Source organism: Harpegnathos saltator, unplaced genomic scaffold (genome assembly GCF_003227715.2).
Source record: "Harpegnathos saltator strain DR-91 unplaced genomic scaffold, Hsal_v8.6 scaffold61, whole genome shotgun sequence".
Lineage (NCBI taxonomy): Eukaryota > Metazoa > Arthropoda > Insecta > Hymenoptera > Formicidae > Harpegnathos > Harpegnathos saltator.
Genome location: NW_020230438.1, coordinates 158,971 through 179,156, shown reverse-complemented (window position 1 = coordinate 179,156; position 20,186 = coordinate 158,971). Strand labels below are relative to the sequence as shown.

At 37.7% G+C, this 20,186-nt stretch overlaps 1 protein-coding gene across 14 annotated transcripts in view; it reads left to right on the top strand.

Moving 5' to 3' along the window:
* The window catches only part of Liprin-alpha (PTPRF interacting protein alpha), a 25,403-nt gene extending 9,979 nt beyond the window's left edge, over window positions 1-15,424 (top strand). For 2 of the 14 annotated variants that reach the window (XM_019841134.2, XM_025304454.1), the window contains 16 exons: window positions 299-586; window positions 1,307-1,450; window positions 4,718-4,877; window positions 5,218-5,576; window positions 5,697-5,939; window positions 6,158-6,340; window positions 7,087-7,179; window positions 7,983-8,143; window positions 8,553-8,600; window positions 9,577-9,832; window positions 9,923-10,068; window positions 10,599-10,829; window positions 11,590-11,853; window positions 14,192-14,348; window positions 14,473-14,589; window positions 14,710-15,424. In XM_019841134.2, coding sequence (XP_019696693.2) covers window positions 299-586; window positions 1,307-1,450; window positions 4,718-4,877; window positions 5,218-5,576; window positions 5,697-5,939; window positions 6,158-6,340; window positions 7,087-7,179; window positions 7,983-8,143; window positions 8,553-8,600; window positions 9,577-9,832; window positions 9,923-10,068; window positions 10,599-10,829; window positions 11,590-11,853; window positions 14,192-14,348; window positions 14,473-14,589; window positions 14,710-14,799 — 2,940 coding nt within the window. In that variant the 3' untranslated portion in view covers window positions 14,800-15,424. The remainder of the gene's footprint in view (window positions 1-298; window positions 587-1,306; window positions 1,451-4,717; window positions 4,878-5,217; window positions 5,577-5,696; window positions 5,940-6,157; window positions 6,341-7,086; window positions 7,180-7,982; window positions 8,144-8,552; window positions 8,601-9,576; window positions 9,833-9,922; window positions 10,069-10,598; window positions 10,830-11,589; window positions 11,854-14,191; window positions 14,349-14,472; window positions 14,590-14,709) is intronic. The other 12 variants (XM_025304446.1, XM_025304444.1, XM_025304442.1 and 9 more) reach the window with 12 other exon arrangements.
* The last annotated feature ends 4,762 nt before the right edge of the window (window positions 15,425-20,186 follow it).

Sequence of the window (20,186 nt, the reverse complement as noted above, 5' to 3'; positions counted from 1 at the left end):
GATAAGCTTCGCTGTTTCCTCGATGTGTTTTTTTTTTCTTTTTTATTCTTACAAACACAAGACAACTGGAAACACTGGAAACGTCGGGAACATCTACATATACGAATAATAGTGTATCGTTACTTTCTCAAATTAGTCCTAGCGTCATATAGACGTGTACTTGTCATAAGATTACGATAAGTACCGCGTACTTGAATTATATAACACGTTCATACATTTTAATTATCAGAGTATACGAGTAGTTTGAAGCTTTTCCTGATACAACTAACACTATAACGTAATGCAAATATTATTCTAGAGCTCAGAATTAAGTACATGGCAACGACGAGTAGCCGAACTAAGCGGACGAATTACCGAGTTAGAGGAAACATTGTCTAAAACGCAGAAGGATCTTTTAAAGACGCAAGAAACAAATGTCAAACTACAAAGAGATCTGCGGGAGAATGCAGCGCAGAAGAAGGACCAAGAGGAGCGAATAACAACTCTAGAAAAACGTTATCTTAATGCTCAACGAGAGTCCACTAGTCTTCACGATCTTAATGAGAAATTAGAACAGGAATTACAGCATAAAAAAGCTCAATTAAAGGTACATAACATTTGCATTATATCTTTGTTATGTAGGGTGTCCTTCAACAGAATATAAGAAATAAAATTATAAGACATTTTCTGTTTGATATAGAATTAAATGCGCTTACATTACATCAAAATTTATTATTAATAATTTCCAATTATACGTTCCAGTCACTTGTAACTTGTTAATATTATTGTAGTTTATTTAGAGAACTTTCCCTATATCAGACCATATATTGTAGGTTTTTTTTCTTTAATTGCGTTTTGCGTTTCGCGTGTTGTGTGCGTGTGTGTGTATGTGTGTATATGTATACACACACACACACACACACATGCCATATTCTATATATATATATATATATTATTCTATATATATGTATATAGAACGGAAAATTTTCGCTGTTACATGTGTATATTTGTGACGTTGACAAGCAAACGTGTTGAGTAGAATTGAAAATTTCTAAATTTAATTTTTGAAGATATGTACGCGCGCGCACGTGTGTGTGTATGAGCTTGAAGTGAGAGATCGATGCGTCATACATGCGCGACGCTGGCGAATATGTTAAACAGAGGGAAACAACTCAGTTGACTGTATGATTGGGCAATGTTAGAATTATTCGCATCATTTTTTATAATTTACCAAATAAATATGAAAGTATCCTTGTGGGACACTCTGCAAGTATTAACAGATGTCGCGTTTTCTTTATTATTAATAATGAAAGGTATATGTTAAAAGCTTCAAGAGGAGAAAATCGCGGCTATACAGGAGAAACTAGAACTTGCGGAACAGAAATTAGCACAATATGCCAAGTTACCAGAAATGGAAGAACAATTGAAGCAGAGGATGGAGGCTCTGACGCAGGTGAGGAGGCCCAACCAGGTACGCAGGGGAATCATATCACGTCACATCGCCAACTTTTCTTTTTTATTCCTCTGCACTTTTACTGACGTTTCTCAGGTGCAAAATGTGTCTAGAAAGCTTATCTTTTTGTTAATATGCATCGTTATCGCAAAGTGTTTCTATTACATTTGAGTTGATTTCAGATACTCGAAAAGCAATATTTTGCTGCTCCATGTTCTGTATTACTGTATGTACGATATGTGATAACAGTATTCGCGGCGTACATAATATGGATCTGACACTTTTTCTGCACAGCAGTGTCCTTGTCATTCTTACGAAATATACAAATTGTTAAATACAAGCTGGTCTTTTACAGTTTAATTTATTTGCATTGAGAATTTAATTATACCCTTTGTTTAGATCAAAACTAATTTCAATTATCCAATTATTTTAACTTTGAAATTATTTATGGAAATTAATCTATCTATCACTTTTTTGAGAGTAACGTTTTGTGAGACAATTGAAAGTATACTTGTTGTCGTTTGGTTCTCAGGAGAATGTACATTATATTTAAATTGCATTCCTTTCTGAACGGGATATATTTAACGAGTAAAATTCAAACAAAGGGTTTAATACTTTGTAACAATTGAAATTCATCTGTAATAAAACTTGTCGATTACAGCTGATTGCCGTAAAGTTCATAATATTTGAAACAATCAAAAGACAAAGTCAGCTGGGCTGTAGAGATCATTAACTTTGCCAGTTAACCGTTACTTCAATTAACCGGAGCTTGGTGAAAGTCACCTTTAGGCCCAGCTTACTTTAACCGGAGTTTAACTCGTTCAAGGTCTATCTACGCATACTCGCATAATCACGTATTGCATATGCATAAAGAAAATGAACCAATCCACGATCCGTGCAGTAAAAAGAAAAAAATACCTTTTACATTAGTCATACTGTTGGTCAAGTATCTTGTGTATATGCATTATGCGACCAGGCGAGTTTGTACGGATAGGTGTTAACTTCAACGAGTTAAACTCTGGTTAAAGTAAGTTATGAAATTGGACCTTAATGCCATACAGGAGGTGTTCATCGTATCGGTCGGCATAATTTTTGACACAATTGCGAGTTTAAAAAAAAGGTGGTAAGGTAAACATTCATTTGTCTCACGCTACCTACAAATTGTAGTCTAAGAAAGAAGAAAGTAAGAAAAAATCTATTTCTACGAACAAACTTAAGGTCATCTTAAATTTCTAAAATAGCATCATACGATTTTTTCATAACATTCTTGATAATATTTGTCAAGTATGTATTTAAGAGACGGTTGCTTGTGGAATATGTACAAAATAACAGACTTTGATTGTTTAGTTTTTCGAAAGCTTTGCTGCTGTAATGATATCGTTGCAAATTTTGAGATACTCTATATGCTCTGTATACTCTGTATACTCTGCATACTCTGTATACTCTGTATACTCTGCATACTCTGTATACTCTGTACACTCTGTATACTCTGTATACTCTGTGCACTCTGTATACTCTGTACACTCTGTATACTCTGTACACTCTGTATACTCTGTATACTCTATATACTCTATATACTCTGTATATTCGTCGCGAAATTCATTACGTTTTCTATTTCATACAACTCGAAAACCGATACAATGCAGCATGTGAGTAATAAAGGTCGACATTTTTGGTGTGTACAAAATCTGTTACTGGTCAGCCTTGCGACTGACAAATATGTTTTCATAATTTATGATTTATGAGCAATGCATCGTTTCCTGGATATTCATTAATGTCATATACTTTGTTCTTTTCCTTTTTTTTTTTGGTCTCATTCACTGGGATATAAAAGATTTTTCCGTTTACAGTTTTCTTTTCTTTTCTCTTTTTTTTCTCATTGAAGAGTGTTTTGTCTTTAGATTATAATAGAAATGCTAGAATAATTTAACAGAAAAATATAATGATTATGTAAATTTTTCTTATATTCATCATTCATTCTGAATTATATACTGATACAATTATGCTATATTTCTATCAATTATAATATATCCCGACGCTTATGTCGAAAACAATTTTAAATTAAAATAAATAATAGCTTTATACGAGAAAAGACAAAAGGTTAAGGGACTTTTTGATTCAAGAGGGCGGCAGCACACTTTGATTGTCTTACAATTAATTACAACTCGCTGTTGGTTGTAACGTCGAAACCTTGTTGCTCAGAGTGATCGTTTTTCGTTTTCTTCATTCTTCTCTTGTGTTTATACTACCAGATTTAAGATGGATGTTGCATCGTTTAATTACCACCAGGGAAGAAATGTGAGCTGCGTAAACCACTTTCTAAATTCAAAGGGCGTGAAATCTCTGTAGATATATTTTTGCTGAGTATCATTATATCGTTGTATCAGTAGACGTGTACTATAAATGCATAGTGTGTTGCAAAAAAGAACAATTTTCTAAAAATTGTTGGTAAGATATTGCGTAAATTCCTACGAAAGAAGTGATATCAGAGAGCTCCATCAAGAGTCGATAACTCCTGCTAAAATAGCAATGTGTAAGTTATATATACATGAGAGATATATAGAAAACGCGCTAAGCGTATGCATATGTTTTGTAGCTGCCGACTTTACGTTTTTATTTTATTTCTTTTTCTTTTTTTTTTTTTTTTTAATCAGAATTATCAGAGTTAATCAGGATACATTCGTATCGAATTTAATGAGCTTTCAAGTAGAAGAGACTGTGAGAATATGTATTACATTTCATCCCATTACACAGAAATTTTTTCAAATAGGTGTCATTGCATCAAAATTGGATCAACAAGGTAGTTCTTTTGTAGTTCTTTTGCAGAATTAAGTAATGAACGATCGAGCATTGATCCGTTCGTTCTCTTCGTGAAAAGTCAAAGTCGAGAAGACGCTTTTTATCTCAACATTAAATAACTCGGTAAAAAATGTCGTGCAACAATTAGCAAGTACGCAAATTAAAGATGAAGAGATTCATTCCTTCGAAAACTGTAAACTACATGCGTATTCGATTTTCAATTGCGAGCACTGAATTGGATAATAGTCTATTCGTTTTATATCGTATAACAGACACATAACAGTGCCAAATGCAAAACTGTCATTCTGAATATGCAGCAAGATCTTGCAGTTATAATTCTAATCAGAGTGCTGTCATTCTTTAGATTTGGGGGGATCAAACAAGTCCCTTTTATTTTTCAAATCTTCTCTCATAAGATAAGACATAGCATTTCTTGATGGAAATTTATAATATTATAAATAATTAAAATTTTATAAAATATTCAAGCAGGCTCAAGAGAGGCATGGTAGTGCAGAAGACAGAATACAAAGACTGGAAACACAATTAGAAGAAAAGAATGCAGAGGTGATGCGTGTTAACCAACGGCTTAAAATGAACGAGGAGCATAATACGCGTCTTAGTGCAACTGTCGATAAACTCTTATCTGGTAAAGACATACGCACGCATGCACACACACACACACACACACACACACACACACACACACACACACACACACACACACACACACACACACACACACACGCACACGCACACGCACACGCACACGCACACGCACACGCACACACACACACACACACACACACACACACACACACACACACACACACACACACGCGCGCGCGCGCGCGCGCGTTGCGTAATTTTTATCTAATATATTTATCATACATCAGGCTCTTACTGTACAATTGTACGACTATTCAAACAAACATAATATGATTCGGTTGAATATTTGAAGTAACATCCGATTAAAAATTTTCCTCTAGAGTCTAACGAAAGATTGCAAATGCATTTGAATGAGAGAATGCAATGGTTGGAAGAGAAAAATGGACTTACTCAGGAACTTGAAAAAACGAGAAAGGTGGCGGAAGATCTGCAGAATGAAAAAGCTGACATCGTTAAAGAATTGGGAAAAGCGCGCTTAGAGATAGATAACGTTAAGAGACAAATGCTCCAGCAAGAGATTGCATTTAATATTCAGCAGACTGACGCTCTAACTAGAAGTTTATCTCCAAATGCTGTAGATCCAGGTTCTTTTTCGAGGAGCGCGAGTCACAGTAGTTTTGATACGCATTCGTTACCTAGAAGAAGTGGTAAACGAACCATCGAAGAGGATTCGTCAAAGGTATCGTACCGCGCGTATATCAGGAAGGATTTAAAACGTGACATTTGGAAACTTCGTATCATACGTAATTGCGCATTTAAGAAAAAAGGCATACATAATACGTAAATTGCTGCCTTACAGAATTATGTAGCACGGACTCTAGCAGAGCAGGAGTGGGAAAAACTACAACAAGCGCATGTACTCGCTAACGTTCAACAAGCGTTTGACGTTTCGAGTGACGCAGAGGGGGATGGAGATAACGAAAGTATATTCAGTTGTGCGGCTGACGTAATTAGTCCTACCGGCCATACAGATGCCCAAACACTGGCGTTAATGCTGCAAGAACAGTTAGATGCTATTAATAACGAAATTAGATTGATACAGGTAAAAAAAAGATAATATTATAAACTGATATCAGACATAGACAATAGAGTACAGACTGTTTTAAATTCAATAGAGCGTCTATTATGTTCTACGTATCTTTTAACCAATGTAAAGTTTGTCGTTTACGTTTTACATATTTCTAGAACGTTTCGTACACGATTTTGTTCACTTAGGATCTTATATCTATTTTGAGTTTAATTTCATGCATAATTTCGTAGGAAGAGAAACAGAGTACGGAAGCACGTGCGGAAGAACTGGAGTCTCGCGTCGGCAGCCTGGAGCACATGAATTTGTTAGCGAGAGGTCGAAGCCTCGAACGAGCTTCGCCACCGTTAAGTGGGCGATCCACTCCGAAGTCACACCATAGTCCCAACAGAGATTATCTGCACAAATACCACACCGTTAGTACAGTCACTTGATCGCTGATCAAGTTATTTCTCAGTCACTAACACAAGGAACATTCACGAAAGTGCCATTCTCTCTGAGAATGAATGAATGAAACTTGGTGCGTTTATAGAATAGCCAAAAAATAATAGACCCATAGCTGCTGAGATGTGAATTCAAAGAGAGTGAAACAACATTCTCAAAGTTTTATCCCTTTTTCATTATCTCGGTAATATTATGGGAGATGTAGGAGAAGTTTGAAAAATATGACATGGTTTTTCATACAAAATGCAGTCAACTACATATAAGCGAAAGAGGCGTTAAATAATGAACGAGATAGCTTATGTTAGCCTCAATCTTCATCTTCAATTTATTAATATCGTTATGACAATACAAAGTAAGTTCTTCCTATTCTCAACTCTTATCGCTACATCCATCGTTCCATATTCAAATTCAAATAGACATTAAAATGTTGTACATTATTATATGAACCTGAAACTCTCTTTTAAAATATATAAAAACAAGAGGAGGCCATTTTTTGACATTCCTAGGTATATGTAATCCCTCAAGCTTGCGTCTCAGCAGTTGAACTGAAATTAACAGGTGTCTGTCTGTTAATTTCGCCATCTCTACAAGTGTGCCGAGTTCCATCGAAGTGGCGGAAAGGCACATTTTACAGATATTTCTTGTCGAGTATTCTTAGACGGGTTATTTATTTGCGCTATTTACACGTATATTCGCTGTATATTCTTTTCTAATACAGGCACCTGCGTCGATGTCTCCGGCTCACTTGCATCAGTATGCAGCTTCTTTAGCTAGTCCAGGCCAATTATCGGAATCTCTTCCTGCTAGTCAGGTTTGTTGGCTGTATCAGTCAGTTTAATGACTGTTAGCTCGATCGAAGAATTTGCCATATTTGTTGAATAAGGATAAGAATGATACGATCTCTGAGTAATTTTTATCGATAAAAACAATTATAATTTCAATCGCAATCACAATATTCACTCGCAATTAGTGGTAACGAAACCACGTACGTACCAAATATTTACCAAATACGTAATGAAATAAATTCTGCCATCATGATTTACCATTTTCTGCAAATTTTTGCGCCGTTGTTTGACTTCCCACACATGATGTGCAAATGATTCATTTTTTCACAACAATAAAATCTATTCGGCGAATTTTCGCGATTCCTCAATAACAAACGTACAGTGTGATAATGTGTTTATACGGATATATTATACCTGAGGTTATTTTTATACAGAAGAAAAATTGGCAGATATATGTCTACCAAAATATTTCATACATGCAAAAATCACGTGACACAGGGTTCCTTCTTTTAATCAACGTATTCGAATAGAACTAAACTCTAGAACTAAATGAGATATCGAGATCTTATCGAGGTCCTTCTCTTTCCCTTTCAGATTGCTTTCACCCAAGGTCAAACTTTTTATTCTTTCCAAATGTGTCCCCTTCGAAACCACGGTACCATAGTACCGTAATACTTGAAAAGAAAGAAAAAAAAACAGAAGAACGAATCGCGATATCTCATTTAGTTTTTGAAACAAAGTTCAAGTGCGTTGATTAGAAGAAAATACCCTGTATATATATATATATATATAAAAATTCTTTTTTAATTATGTTCTCCATACACGGCAGTTGCAGTTGTCAGGAGAAGAGTTGCACTCCGTTAGTGAGAGAGATAGTACTGGAGGTGCGGGAAGCGGTGGTAGCGACGCGGCTTCTCCTTTAACAGCCAGATCCTTGAGATTGGAACGTGTCGTTCAAGCGTTGGCGCATAGTCAAGAGGAGCTCAGAAGGTACAGTGTTTTCGTTACTTTAGCTTTCAATTCCGACTAATTTCGTTATTGCTGTTATTTCGTTGAATATGCGCGAATTTCGTTCATATTCATATCACAATCACTTCTATTCATATCACTTCTATCACAAATTTAACTAATTATGATTTGTACGCTGTGGCAATCGTATCTCAAAAATGTATGACACTTAAAAAAATCAAATAGAATTTCGTACAACTAATATTACGTCGTACAATTAATAATACGCTATAACTTTTACTTTTTAATGTGGGGAAACCTTGATTGATACGTGTAATCTCTGTTGCAATCTTCGTTACATTATACATGCAAGGTGTGAGATGAGATTAGCCAGAGTGTGTTCACTATTGTTTCTTAAGTTGTTTCTACTTTTCATTGTTTGTGCCGTCAGACGTGCAGGACAGAGCGGATTTCCGAGCAGTGGTTTCCCCACGCACAGGTTAATTAAAGATACTAATACTGCATGCAAGTTGCATTATGCGCCGCTGTGCACGACACATATTCGAATGGCTCTTGTGGGCATGAAACGAATAACCTTAAAGTTAGTTCAGGTCAGGTTGACGGTAATACGCTTGCTCATTGTTGAAGCAATATCGCTTACTCAAGAAATTGAACATATTTTTTCGGAGGTAGAAATACACGTGCAAAGTGCTTCAACATGCCCGCAGTTCCGATTCTCGGGCACAGTGGCAACGACGGATAAAGAACCCGATGCATTTGATAAATACGAGATATCGAGGAAAATTAATATATCGTTAGCTTGTCCCACTTGTCGCACATCCAAGCTCGCTCAGTTTGCGATAACTATCGCGGTCTTCGATAAAGGAAGAAACTTACTTTCACAATATCAACAAAATGCAAAAGAAATCTCATTGCATCTCTCTACTTGTTTCTGTTATCTATTTATCTCTTACGTGCATATTCGTATTTATTTTCTTAATTTTATATTGATGTTAATCCTTCCCCCCTCATCCCTCTCTCTCTCTCTCTCTCTCTTTCTCTCTCTCTCTCTCTCTCTCTCTCTCTCTCTATGGATACAATCTATATATATGTTAATCTGCGATGGACTGCTACTGTATCACGCATATACACGTGCTGCATAGAGACTTATATTATAGGTACAATAATGTCGCGATTTACTCGACATTGTTTCTTTTTTTATACAGTTCAAAGTTTAGTACAACTTAAAAATAACAGCGTTTGAACTACATCCCTTTTTACAGCATTTGAGCTATACAGCGCTTGAAAATGGTGTAGTAATAAATAATTAGACAATACGAAATATTATACAAAATCATATGCACTTGAGAGAATATATAAACTTGTAGAAAAAAAGAAACATTGTTCTTACGAGAGCTAGAATGCAGTAGCATTGATTAGAGTAGAAATAGAAACTAGATTAGCGCTCCATGCAGCAGGCATGGGCAGCATAACAACGGCGCACTCAATTCTGGGACTCCTCCTTCCCCATTGTCTTCACGCCACAGCAGCCAGGACAGTTTGCACAAGAACAACTTCTCTGGTGTTGGACTACCTATCGGACAGCTGTCAACATCGCATTTGCACATGCAATCGACCATGAGCCCCGCTACAGCGGCTGCTGTCGCAGCTGCGCAAAAGAAGAAAGGCATCAAGAGCAGCCTTGGTAGATTTTTTAGCAAGAAGGAGAAAGTAAGATGTCTTTCTTTTTCTTCATCTTAATAAATTGAAGTCGGAGATATTTGTGTAAAATTAATTTTTATTCTTTTAATGTATGTTCAGATCAAAGGAAAAGATACACCGATGCCAGGCGATGTACCAGGAATGGGAGGGGCGAGTACACCAGCCGATCCTGATTACGGAGATAGCGTGGCTGTGGCTGGTACGCTCGGAAGCAAAAGCGATTTTGATCGCAGGAAAAAGAAGAGGTATTCATATAGCAACCATTGAAATTAGATTCGGTACCTTCGAAAAAGACATTGTCAATCTCTCCCCTGTCCCGTATTACAGGGCTTATATGACCCTGCTTATTTTTTTTCTAATTTTTTTTTCCTTCTTAGTGCGTAGAAGATATCTGATGGTAAGTATGATATCTGTTGTGTACTTATGTATCAACTCAAACGGAACAAGAAGGAATGTTATGTTACTAAGATGTAATGTTTACTCTATGCTCGCTGACGCCGACTGACGAGTGGTGAGCAGAGGAATTTAACGAAGCATCAATCAAGCACCGTTTGTTCACCATATCGTGCGTGATCGATCCATTTTAGCTAATAACTCAAAATTATAATATATAAAATTTTAGTACTCTTAAATTTGTTTGCGCACGCGCGCGCGTGTGGAGATCTTTCTTGTTGAGTTTGAGCTACAATCTACGAGCATACGACTGATACTTTACTTACACTCAGATATCTTGCACAATTTATCCACGGTGATAAGCACATCGGCCTTGTTTTAGTCCCAGTATGTTTGGTAGTATGCTGGATTCTTCGCGACACGAGCTCTTAGCGGAAGCGATGAAAGCCGGGACACCTTTCGCCCTGTGGAACGGACCTACGGTTGTCGCATGGTTGGAGCTTTGGGTAGGCATGCCAACGTGGTACGTCGCTGCTTGTCGGGCGAATGTCAAAAGCGGTGCTATCATGAGTGCTCTTAGCGATACCGAGATTCAACGGGAAATTGGTATAAGGTATGATTCTGGCATTTTTTTTTTTTTTGGTCTTCCAGTATCAGAATGTCACTTTCAACCAAATCTCTTAAATGTCTCCTGTAAAATGTATAGGGAGGATTCATGTGGACAAAATGGTCTAAACATTACTTATACGAGGTGTCGAGAGAAGATGATAATTGTTCGAACAAATATCCTGTAATCCTCTAACTTGAATTCTTTGGGTAACATTGGGTATCTTGAATATTTAGAAGATATACACAATCTGTCTTTCCGATATACTCTGAATACTTTCACAGAGGAATAGACTTGTAGTACGCGGGAGAAATATGCTCAAGATAGCACAAGATGTCCTAGAGTCATCATAAACACGTTCAAATTGTACAAAGGACCACCGTCGTGGGACGCGTATATTCCCGCGTAGATTCAGTATAATCATCTCAGGGCATGTTGTGCTGTGTGGGGGTATTTCGAGAAAATAGGTGAGTTTTAAGGAATATTAAAAACCCGATGTATATGTGATGATAAATTAGAAAAAACAAACGGACTGACTGTAAAATGATTTTCTAATAGATCTATTGTCGAAAAATTAATAGCGTCATTGTTCAATCTTTTCAAGTTACGTGACATTTCCATTGATATTTTTTTTTTCATTAACTCTATCTTTTATCAGGTTTATTTAATTATCAATAATGGTATCATTAGGAAGGGACTTTCTATTATTTTTCGTAGCTAAATTGTAATTATAATCATTGCATCGTATTGCATACATTTCTAACAGTAATCCTCTGCACCGACTAAAGCTGAGACTAGCTATTCAAGAAATGGTATCGCTCACTAGTCCGTCAGCGCCGAAAACATCTCGCACAACATTAGCATTTGGCGATATGAATCACGAATGGATAGGGAATGTTTGGTTACCCAGCCTTGGACTGCCGCAATATCGTTCCACCTTTATGGAGTGCCTTGTTGATGCCAGAATGCTCGATCATCTTACGAAAAAGGATCTTCGCGGACAACTCCGAATGGTTGACAGTTTTCACAGGTACACACACACACACATACACACACACACACACACACACACACACACACACACACACACACACACACGCGCGCGCGCGCACAGAGAGAGAGAGAGAGACAAAATACCGATAGCAGCAACTATAGTAGTAGTAGGTAGTCTAAAAAGTTCTCGACCTGACACATACATGGCATTAGAAACTGTCAAACTATAATTGTATTGGAAAGTGGCATCTCTGATATAAACCCATGTAAAATTTTATTCGATCTGTCAAATCATTCGAGTAGCACCAATTGAAAAAGCTTTGTGCAAGATGGGTGCCGCATTTGCTAACAATTGACCAAAAACGCATTCGAATGCGTATTTCTCAAGCTTGTTTGGATCGTTTTAAGCGAAATAAAATGGATTTCAAGCATCGTTTCACAATTGTTGATGAAATTTGGATGCACCACTATACACCAGAGTGAAAAGAACCTTCCGGAATCACATTTTAATGATGTTATTGAATTATTGCAAAAACGTTGGAATAAATGTATTGAAGTTTCAGGAGATTATATTGAAAAATAAAACATATTTCACGGCAAAAAGAATTTTCTTTCATTGTTAGGCCGAGAACTTTTCAGACTACCCTCGTATGAGACTGATTGAGAGAAGGATGAGGGGAAACAGTAAGATGATTGATTGTGGGAGAGGAAAGATAAGTTTGCATCAACATTACTTTTAGAAAAAAACGTTATTACATTTCGTTTATTGCGGCTTTAGTTTTTGGGATGTTTGAAACAAAAACGCATAGAAATTCTCCCGAAAACAAATGTAACTACGTTTGATTTACTATCGACATATTTTATTCAAGAAGATAATCACAATCAATTAGTTTTATCTGACAGTTAAAAGTTTGACGATTGCGTGTTTTTAAAGCTTATACGTATAATTTTTGTTATAAGATTTCTTGTGTATCCATGATATTTCCGAGAAACAATATATAAAGTAATCATCATCGACATTGTATATTTTAGAAGATAAACTTATACATTGTCCACGTATATACAATGCTTTTCCATTGCAGTTCACATCCGCTGTGAATGACAGTAAACATTTGAACGATTAAACACTGCAGACAACCTGATGAGGGCTCTTTGACTTTTGAACGGTTGGAAAAATAGCTATTATAAAAGAAAAAAGAAATAGCCGCGTGTTATTTTTAAAACTGATTTTGCTCAAAAATAGATTTAAAGAGAAATATCAAGATGCTGAAGCAGTATGTATGAAAAGCATTCATTACAGAGGGAAAATCATCGAGTAATTGTAAAAATCGCCGAGTAATTCGAGTAAATATCATAGTTCTTTCTCAATTGAAAAGGAATGTGAGTAATATTATTATAAAATAAAGAGTTGAAAATTCTGTTCTGTATTGGTATAGGATCTCACGAAAAATGGAAGAAAATATTTTTGAATAATGTTTGTAGGAAAATTGTCATATAATGTCAAATTTGTTTGGTTTTCATCGGTTAAAAGATAAAAGATATATCACTAGTTTTTACTGTGTTACTCTCGGGGGAAGTCTAACCCCTAGAGAGCGCGTCCCCCGGGTGGCGGATGGGGGAGTGCCCTAACCGGTTTCACCGGCGGGTAGGAGTGAAATAAAATAGCTCCCGTGGACCAAAATGGGACGAATAGTAAACACTGCAGACAATCTGATGAGGGCTCTTTGACTTTTGGATGGTTGAAAAAGTAGCTAGTCATAAAAGAAAAAAAAATAGCCGCGTTTTATTTTTAAAATTGATCTTGCTCAAAAATAGATTTAAAGAGAAATATCAAGATGTTCAAGCAATATGTATGTGAAAAGCATTTATTACAGAGGGGAAATCATCGAGTAATTATAAAAATCGCCGAGTAATTATATCATAGTTCTTCTTCAATTGAAAAGGAATGTGAGTAATATTATTATGAAATAAAGAGTTGAAAATTCTCTTCTGTTGGTTTTAGGATCTCACGAAAAATCGAAGAAAATATTTTTGAGCAGTGTTTGTAAAAAAATTGTCATTCCCACAGTGAATGTGGGAAGCAAGAATTTTTATATCCTGATCATAGGACAGAGGCTCGGGACGGAGGGGTTTCTAACGGGGAATATAACGATATATAGCGTTCCGTAAAAGAAAAAAAAATAAAGAAAAAAGCAGTTGATCTTGAAATGTGTTCAACGTTTTCACGTGTAAAATAATCATTTCCCCGCGTAAAATAATTACTTACCGAACATATCGATACAAACATACTTTCTCATGTCTTGAAATGAGATCGTTAATGATCAGGTGGATCACTTTGTGTACGAATCATTCTATATATCGATTGTTTGTTATAGAACAAGTTTGCAGTACGGGATCTCCTGTTTAAAGAGACTAAATTACGACAGGCAGCAATTAGAGGAAAGGAGGCGAATGGCAGAAGGTGCCAATATAGACGTGTTGGTATGGAGCAACGACCGTGTTATAAGATGGGTACAGTCGATCGGATTGAAGGTTGGTGAAATGTTTCTCGTTTCTTCCTCGCTCGCGATTGATCATTTACGAAAAGAAAATTCATCATTTAGAAAAAGAAAAAGAAAAAAGAAAAAAAATATGACATTTACGTTCACTTTCACAGGAATATGGAAATAATCTCTTGGAATCGGGTGTACATGGCGCGCTTATAGCTCTCGATGAAAGTTTCGATGCAAATAGTTTTGCGTTAACACTGCAAATTCCTACGCAAAACACGCAGGTAAGTAGCAGCTGTTGAGTTGCATCATCATATCGCACATGAATCAGATATATAGATATACACGTTCATCAAGATCAATAAGATTTGCGTAAACTGAAAGAAATTTTGTGGCTTTCGTAGGCGAGGCAATTGTTAGAGATGGAATTTTCGAATCTGCTAACGGTAGCGACGGAGAGGCGGCTAGACGAGAATAATAGCATGAAATCCTGATCCAGCTCATCAAACAGGCTGTCTCATATTCAACCACATCATGTCTAGTCCACAATCCCAGCTACCGCTACTATTTATGCGCAAGTGTGTTATAAAAATTGTAAGAGCTTTAAGTATCATGCTAGGGGTACCCTTATATTGTTATGACAAATGTGACATATACACTGGAGTGTATTTCGACATAAAGCTGTTGAGACAAGCTTACCCGATTCTTAGGAGAGTAGAGTAGGTGATCCATTCGATTTTTATGTCGCACGCGCATAAATCGATACGCTGCGTGTCGTATGTTTCGAAGATAAGGAAAAGAAAAATGGTTATATCTCGGTTAATCTTCACATAGATATCGAAATGTAGTAGGCAGTCATTGGATTATACAGATGAAAAAGGAGGGACGCGGTGATGTATAATATAGCATTCTCTTCTTAAAAACCCGGAGTATCAGTTGCAGACGATTAACGACAATAATTCTCCCTGAGTTAGCTTAATTTGTTTGTAAAGGTGTTTATATAATCTGTAGTCTCAGTATTACGACGTCGTGCAGTAGACTATATTTGTTATACGACTATTGATATCACGCTCGCGATAAACGTGTACTTATATATTGTTCAATAAATACTTAAGGCAACGTAAGCTAAATACTCTTTACCGCACAAAGATGTAGTAAAGGAAAAAGAAAGAAAGAAAGAAACAAGGAGTTTACTACGGAGAGATATTGCTTTTGAGAAAGTCGTAGTAGAGTATCCTGTGGCTGGCGGTACAGCTAGGAAAATGATGTATGATTCTATACGTGTGTGTATATGTGTGTGTAAAAGAGAGAGAGAGAGAGAGAGAGAGAGAGAGAGAGAGAGAGAGAGAGAGAGAGAGAGAGAGAGAGAGAGAGAGAGAGAGAGAGAGAGGGAGGGAGAGGGGGAGAGAGAGAGAGAGAGAGAGAGAGAGAGAGAGAGAGAGAGAGAGAGAGAGAGAGAGAGAGAGAGAGAGAGAGAGAGAGAGTACAGAATAATTGTACAATAATCTTTTTCCGCTGTCGCCACACCAGTTACGGGATATATATCTTGTATATTGTATTCCGAGAAGACTGCGTCCTATGTTTCCGTATCTATAAGTCGCGACCTAAGAAGCCATGCATACGAATTATATACCGTGTTAATTCTCACGGACACAAAGCTCCAAAATATTCATTCTCCTCGATTCTTGTGACGAAGCTCGAGGACTTGTATTTCTAGACACCGTATATATTACATAGCACGTAATATACTGTATAGTATTATACAACGTATTTATATATCGTCGAATTATATATATATGTATGTATATACGTATGTATGTACACACACATACATATATATATATATATATATGTCGGAAGCGCGAAGTGAATCATTTGGACGAAGTTTGGACGTGCGTTCGCTTTTTATTTACTATAAGAAAACTAAAAAAATGGACATTTTATATCGAATATTTGCGCGATGTACAAGTGGTTGTACGATGTGTGTGTTAGTAGATGCGTTATGAAATTAAACGACTCGATTACATTTCGTAAGCGAGGCTACCGACCTATTTTCATAGTTTTCGTTCTAGTATTCATTAAATCGAATGATTTCATGAGCGAGAGAAGCGACGCTTATCCGTTGTCGCGTTTAGTATCATCATCGCGTCGCTATTGCGCCGTACATGGCGTTGCGCAGGTATTCGATGCGTAAATGCGCACGAAACAGACACTTGGAAACTATCTCCTCTAGACACAAGCATAGTTCATTGTTACTATAGACACGGTCGGTAGCGAAACAATGCAAAAATGTATAATATAATGATCGCAGCAAAGGGAGAGTCGAGACCATAGCAACAATTAAGACCACGGTCCATAGCGGCTAACATAAATGTAATGAAAAGTTAGACACAATGTTGCTGAAGACAATGATCGTGAACGGTAATAATCATTGCCAATCAATTATACAGACATTATACAAAGCTGAAGGTGCGGCGAAAGACTGAGACACATTGACGATTGTAGTAATGAATTGATCGAGATAAAAGAGGAAAAAGGAGGAAAAGAGATCACAATAATGACGATAAGTTATAACGCCGATGTTGTTAATGTTGTTGATACTTGAAGAATCATTGTTGTTGATGTTTGTTTCCCCGTGAATACTATACTCTTCTCGCAAAGCTGTTTATTCATCGTAGACTCTCATGGCTGTTCTGCATGACCTTCCGAACGGGCGTAAACGTACCAAATAATTTTCGCCAAAGAATCAGTCGAGAGCGATGCTATCGACGCTACGCAGGGTGAAGCAGACAGGTAGGCGGACAGGCAGACAGGTAGACAGGCAGACAGGCAGACAGGCAGACAGGCAGACAGGCAGACAGGCAGACAGGCAGACAGGCAGACAGGCAGACAGGCAGACAGGCAGGCAGGCAGGCAGGCAGGCAGGCAGGCAGGCAGGCAGGCAGGCAGGCAGGCAGGCAGGCAGGCAGGCAGGCAGGCAGGCAGGCAGGCAGGCAGGCAGGCAGGCAGGCAGGCAGGCAGGCAGGCAGGCAGGCAGGCAGGCAGGCAGGCAGGCAGGCAGGCAGGCAGGCAGGCAGGCAGGCAGGCAGGCAGCAGGCAGGCAGGCAGGCAGGCAGGCAGGCAGGCAGGCAGGCAGGCAGGCCGGCAGACAGACAGACAGACAGACAGGCAGGCAGGCAGGCAGGCAGGCAGGCAGGCAGGCAGGCAGGCAGGCAGGCAGGCAGGCAGGCAGGCAGGCAGGCAGGCAGGCAAGCAGGCAGACAGGCAGGCAGGCAGGTAAGCAGGTAAATAGGCAGGCAGGCAGGCATACAGCGACAGTGTTTCTGACACGAATAACACACGAATCAAAATACATACGCGTTCAGAAAAAAATACCTCGTAGCAGGTAAATGCGTAGCGGTATTTTCGATTTCGTCAATTTCTCGATTGAAATTGAGGCGTACATCAACGACATTTTCGATCGAAAATACATGTTAGATTCAAAGCAACATTTGTACTACCTCAGTTTTGAAGTGCGGTGGTACTTATTCGTTCGGAGATATCACACGTCATGTTCAGTTGTTGATAATTTGCCTGTCCGTTTTATTTTGCGTCGCATTGTGTGAGTTGTAATTTGTGTATGTGTATATATATATATATATATATATATATATATATATATATATATATATACATACACACATACACACACACACACACATATACATATATATACATATGTATGTGTGTGTGTGTGTGTGTGTGTGTTGTGCGCGCGCGCGCGCGTTGTGTGTGTGTGTGTGTATGTATGTATGTATGTATATGTATATATATTAGATACTAGCGTGTCCGATTTACGCGCAAGTAAAGTAGATAATTCCGACACAGGGCAGAACGAAAGCGCACCTATTTATTCGCTTATCGTATACAGTAAAGATAACGTACATAGCTGTAAACATGTGCATACATAAATCTTTATTTTCCACATCGATGATGTATACGCACGAAACGTTGACTCGAATATTCCAGACTTTGAGGGGTTCTTTTCATCTCTTGTTTACAAAGGTTATTAAAAATGGATAGAAAATTGTGTGTAACAATGTGTTTGTATACATAAAAATGTGAACATATGCAGATGTTTGTTCGTGTGTTACGAAAAACGGCACCGTCTCTCCCTTTCGGAAGAGTCTGCAGTAACTTATAAATGACTGAATATTATTTTTAACTAGTGTGCTAGATGATAGCGTCTATATAGACATTCCAGAAGGATCTTCTAAGGAGGAAAAGAAAGAAAACAAAAAGAAAATAAAAGAAGAAAAAGAAACTCGCAATTGGGTGTATGCACATGATGAATGAGTATCCCGAGAGAGAGAGAGAGAGAGAGAGGGAGAGAGAGAGAGAGAGAGAGAGAGGAAAGAAACGATAGGTGAAATCCCTGTTCCTATCGCGCGGACCAGCGACAGAATTGACAAGATGAAACAGAAGGTGGACATGGAAATGTCCGAGAAATGGTACTAGAATCCGTGAATAAGACGACCGATTCGGCCGGAAATGGAAATTATGTCAGCTGAACATCATATCAGAAAAAGTTGGACCGATTTCCGTGATGGATAACTCAGTAGTATCTAACTTACGTGCACAGAGAAAAGAAAGATTTCTTTAGATGAAATAAATTTTGTTACATTGAATATAATGTGTTTATTGAGATGGTTCAAACAACCAATTTTTGATCGAACGAATACAATAGGCAGGATTGTTGGAGAATAATGTTATTTTGTCGAGAAGAGGAAATTTGTCGTCTCTTCCATTGAAATCGAAATTTGAAAGAAACGTTGAATCCCGCGCTGAAAGAATTGGAAGAAATTGGACATTCCATAGGTCGCATTGTCAAGAATTTTTTCGCTCAATCGCGCGTGCCTTCGCTATTTCCGGTCCAAATACTTTTTGTACGAGGTCGACGTTTCATTGGTTTTTTAAGTACCGAGTTTTAAATACCGACTCGGGTTAAGGGCCGGTTGCTCCAACTTCTTGGTAAGTTAACTGATAGTTAAATCATATGTTTGTCTTCGTTTTTCCTTCAACTTAGACGAAAATAGAGATATGATTTAACTATCAGTTAACTTACCACGAAGTTGGAACAATTAGCCCTAAATCGCGGTGATGCGACTGTCGATGCCAATAACTCGAGAGGTTAACGGTTAACTCTGACGATAGTTAATGCTCGGAACGCATTCTTGTAATATGGTGATGAACTTTTTCGCACGCTATATATCAACCGGTAATCGATTGAAAAGAATGCAACGATCGATATGCGACGGGTATTGATAGAATGTACATGAGCTCGCAGAGCGCGAACAGTGTTTATAGGCACTTTACTCGAGAATCTCGATCGTGTGAAAATAGTGCCTGAAGGCGCCCGACGCTGAACTCACACAGTGTAAAGACAGTGACTCAATTCATTAATACATCAATCGCAAAGAGCGTGGAAGTGAGGGCATCATCGTAAAGATGAAACAGACTAAGTCTGTACCGCACGCTGCGATCGTCTCGCTTCCGTGTGGCTCGCGATCTAAGGGTTAGCTCGAACCAATGACATGTCATGAGATCGTTTCAACGTTTTTAAATCGACATTACATCAGTTGTTTCAAAGAATAAATGAAACGAAAAACAGTGCGTACGAAATAAAAATGGTTTGTCATCGTTACAATTGAATGATACACAATTTGATTCAACGAAACAATTATCAGTAGATGAAAATAATGTTGTTTATGAGAAGACTAGAAGTTATCATTTCTCAATAGTGTTTCTTTTCCATGAAATATGTTTCAATTGAATAAAATACAATTTTTATCGAAGCAAAATGATATTTGATACAATGTTGTGCGAGATGTGATGTAATGTT